This window comes from Gossypium arboreum, chromosome 1 (genome assembly GCF_025698485.1).
Source record: "Gossypium arboreum isolate Shixiya-1 chromosome 1, ASM2569848v2, whole genome shotgun sequence".
In the NCBI taxonomy this organism is placed as follows: Eukaryota; Viridiplantae; Streptophyta; class Magnoliopsida; order Malvales; family Malvaceae; genus Gossypium; species Gossypium arboreum.
Window position 1 is genome coordinate 1,707,235 of NC_069070.1, and position 3,160 is coordinate 1,710,394.

General features: G+C 33.0%; 1 protein-coding gene across 1 annotated transcript; it reads right to left on the bottom strand.

The window, feature by feature from the left end:
- Window positions 1-692: 692 nt before the first annotated feature.
- Window positions 693-2,889, bottom strand: LOC108480677 (probable aquaporin TIP-type). Its single transcript, XM_017783752.2, has 3 exons — window positions 2,661-2,889; window positions 1,891-2,141; window positions 693-1,255 (listed from the first exon to the last, which is right to left on the bottom strand). The coding sequence occupies exons 1-3, from the start codon at window positions 2,785-2,787 to the stop codon at window positions 881-883; spliced, it is 753 nt and encodes a 250-aa protein (XP_017639241.1). The 5' UTR covers window positions 2,788-2,889; the 3' UTR covers window positions 693-880.
- Window positions 2,890-3,160: the final 271 nt, after the last annotated feature.

Sequence of the window (3,160 nt, forward strand, 5' to 3'; positions counted from 1 at the left end):
TTTTGAAGTTTGAAATTACTTGATCCGATTTTATCCACACCAAATTTGCAATATTGGTAATCCCATGTTACTAGTCTTCGTAGTCTAAAAAATATAGCCGAATAGGTAGCCTGCTAAAATAATGGGTCTGCACTTAGGCACTTGTAGGCTTAGAAGTTTGACGACCCAATTTATTTTGGGTTTTTTTCTAAATTCTAGTAAATTATAATTTCTGCCCGGTTTATTAAGAATCAAATTCGTGGTTTGGATGGTTGAATTAAATAAATTATTAAATAATTTATAAAATAAAAATATATTAAAAATAAAAAAACAGTTCAATTGGGTTTTAGTCTAATTCAATAAGAGTATTCAGTTCATAAATTAACTGCCTCGATGACTACTTCCAGACTTGTATCGTAATTGATTTTCAATTCAACTAGTTTAACTGATTAATTCAGTCTTGTTTAGAGAATCGTACTTATGATTTGATAAAAAATTCTCATACTTCATCTCACAACGTAATGTTTTTGTATAGTTATATTAAAAGAATACAACATTTCTAAAAAAGTTTTACGAAATGTTATTGCACTTTAAAAGAGACAACAAAAATTTGAACTTCGAAAATATTATTGTTGAAAGGGCAACCACGAATCGCAAATATGCAAAAATGTATACTGAAATAATCCTAAAAAAATTTTAGACGAAGAAAAATATTTAAGGAAACATTCGTAATCAAGGTTTATTTACATTTCCTTATTAACAACAAGTACAAATTCTTGTTTCTTTTTTTTTTTTTTTTCATTCATGAAAAACACCCACAAACATCAAATCCCCATAATCAAAAGCATTCAAAGCATTTTACACAAAAGCCATAAACAAACAGTTTCAAAGTTTCAAACTTTTAAGCATAATCTTCTGAAGCTGGGGCGGCAGAATATGACCCAATGAAAACATCACCATAAATCAACCCAGCTAACCCACCACCAACCAATGGACCAACCCAATAGATCCAATTATCAGCAAAGTTCCCACTGACTACGGCTGGTCCAAAAGAACGAGCTGGGTTCATTGAACCACCACTGAATGGACCAGCGGCTAAGATGTTAGCACCAACGATGAAACCAATGGCGATGGGTGCTATGATTCCTAGAGAACCCTTTTTGGGATCAGCTGCGGTGGCGTAGACGGTGTAGACTAAGGCGAAAGTGATTACGATCTCCATTACAACGCCTCCGACGGCATTCATTCCTGAAGCAACGCTGTGGGTTGGTACACTCTGCAAACATATTCAATACATTGAAAATTAATAATAGAGTCCAAATGTGTGTTTCTGGATCGGATTAGACTAAATTGAAGTCCGATTTTAAAAAATTTATAAACTCGAGTTTAGGCTTAGTTTGCTTAGATCCACTCAAATAGTTTGTTTTACTGTTTTAAAAATGGTTGGGCTAGGTTGGATTTAAAAAATATAAACATAAATTCTGTCTAAAAAGGATCGAGTCAACCCAGTTACTAAACTTATGCTCACTTCTAAATATAAGTTGAAAATGTCATGGTTTTGAGTCTACTCAATCTAGATAGAAACTATTTCGATTTTAAGATTTTCTAATCATTCTGGTTGAGATCTTTCGGGTTAAAGTTAATTTTGAACATTTTGGGTTCATGTTATTTTGAGTTTAGGTTATTTAAGTTTGAGATTTGAGTTTTTCAAGTCTGATCATTTAAGGTTCTAATCATTTTTAGATTTTGATCACTTCTAGTTCAGGTCATTTTGGGTTATGTGTTAAGGTTATTTTGAGTTCAAGTCGTTTTGGGTTTCGAGTGAGATTGGGGGATCAATTTCAAGTTTCGAGTTTGACATATTCAGATTGTAGATTTTTTATGATCAAATCGAGTTAGATTATCCCTTACCAATCCGTTGGTAACAAACTGGAGAAGAAGGCAAGCAACAATTGAGCCAAGGCATTGGGCAACCCAGTAGAAAAGGCCGGTCAAGATGGTGATGTTTCCTCCGATGGCCAAACCAAAGGTGACGGCTGGGTTCAAATGACCACCTGAGATGTTGGCTGCAATGGCTACCCCAACAAACAACGCAAGTGCATGAGCTACCGCTATGGCCACCAAGCCTGGTGGGTCTAGTGCTGCATCCGACGTTAGCTTCCCTATAAAAAAAAAGTTAAAATCAAATAATCAATTTTTTGTTGTTGTTAAAAAAAATCAAATATTTAAATATTGAAAACATGATAATATTTATATCCTAATTAATTGTGATAGCATTTATTGTTAATATTTATAATTGCAACGAGCATGATAGGACTAAAAACATGTCCAGAACTAGAATTTAACTTCTCAATAATAATAGTTTAAGGTGTACCATTAAATTTCGAAGGACTACTTAAAAGTAGAATAATAATTTTAGATATCGAAATTAAGTGAATGGAACAGAGCAAATATTTACTACTATTCACCCGCTTATCCGTAAAATTATTTATATATCCTTGTCATTTTTAGTTAATTTTTTATACAATTCGCACACTTTTAATAAGAGTAAATTATTGTCACGCACACACTACGAAAACTTAAAGATGATTCAATAAACACCTATAACCAATAAACTAAACTATAAACTAGATTTTTAGTTAATTTTAAGTGGTAAAATGATTATTTTGACACACACTTACCATAAGCAATAGCTGATCCAACACCAGCAAACACAAAAAGCAAAGTAGCAATGAATTCAGCCAAATAAGCCTTGAGAGACCCAACACTAAAAGAATCACCAATGCTACCAAAAGCTATCTTCACCATTTTTTTATCTTTGGCTTCTACAACACAACTAAGGAACTCCTAATTGTGCCTATATCTACACCTTTGCTTTGGGTGAGTTACATTAATGAAGAAGCCATTTATATATAGCTTAACCCCCACCAGTAGGTTAAAAAAATGTATATAGCCATCGCCGGCACCGACCTTGGGCCTACATGGTTGAACTGGCATAACATGATTGGCAAACCGACCAACCGCCTTTTGTGATAATTTATACGAATTATGAGCATAAGACAACTATATTAACTAGTAATTTATGAAGAAATAGACAATGTTTTTTAAAAAAAGAACTCTATAGGATAAGTATGCTTATGATGGAATATTATGAATTGTATGCTTTATCTACATTATTGGT

Coding starts and splice junctions, on each gene's coding strand:
- LOC108480677 (XM_017783752.2), bottom strand. CDS start 2,787: ATGGTGAAGATAGCTTTTGGTAGCATTGGTGATTCTTTTAGTGTTGGG. Junction 2,142..2,660: donor TGGATCAGCTATTGCTTATG/GTAAGTGTGTGT, acceptor TTTTTTTTATAG/GGAAGCTAACGTCGGATGCA. Junction 1,256..1,890: donor AGTTTGTTACCAACGGATTG/GTAAGGGATAAT, acceptor ATATGTTTGCAG/AGTGTACCAACCCACAGCGT.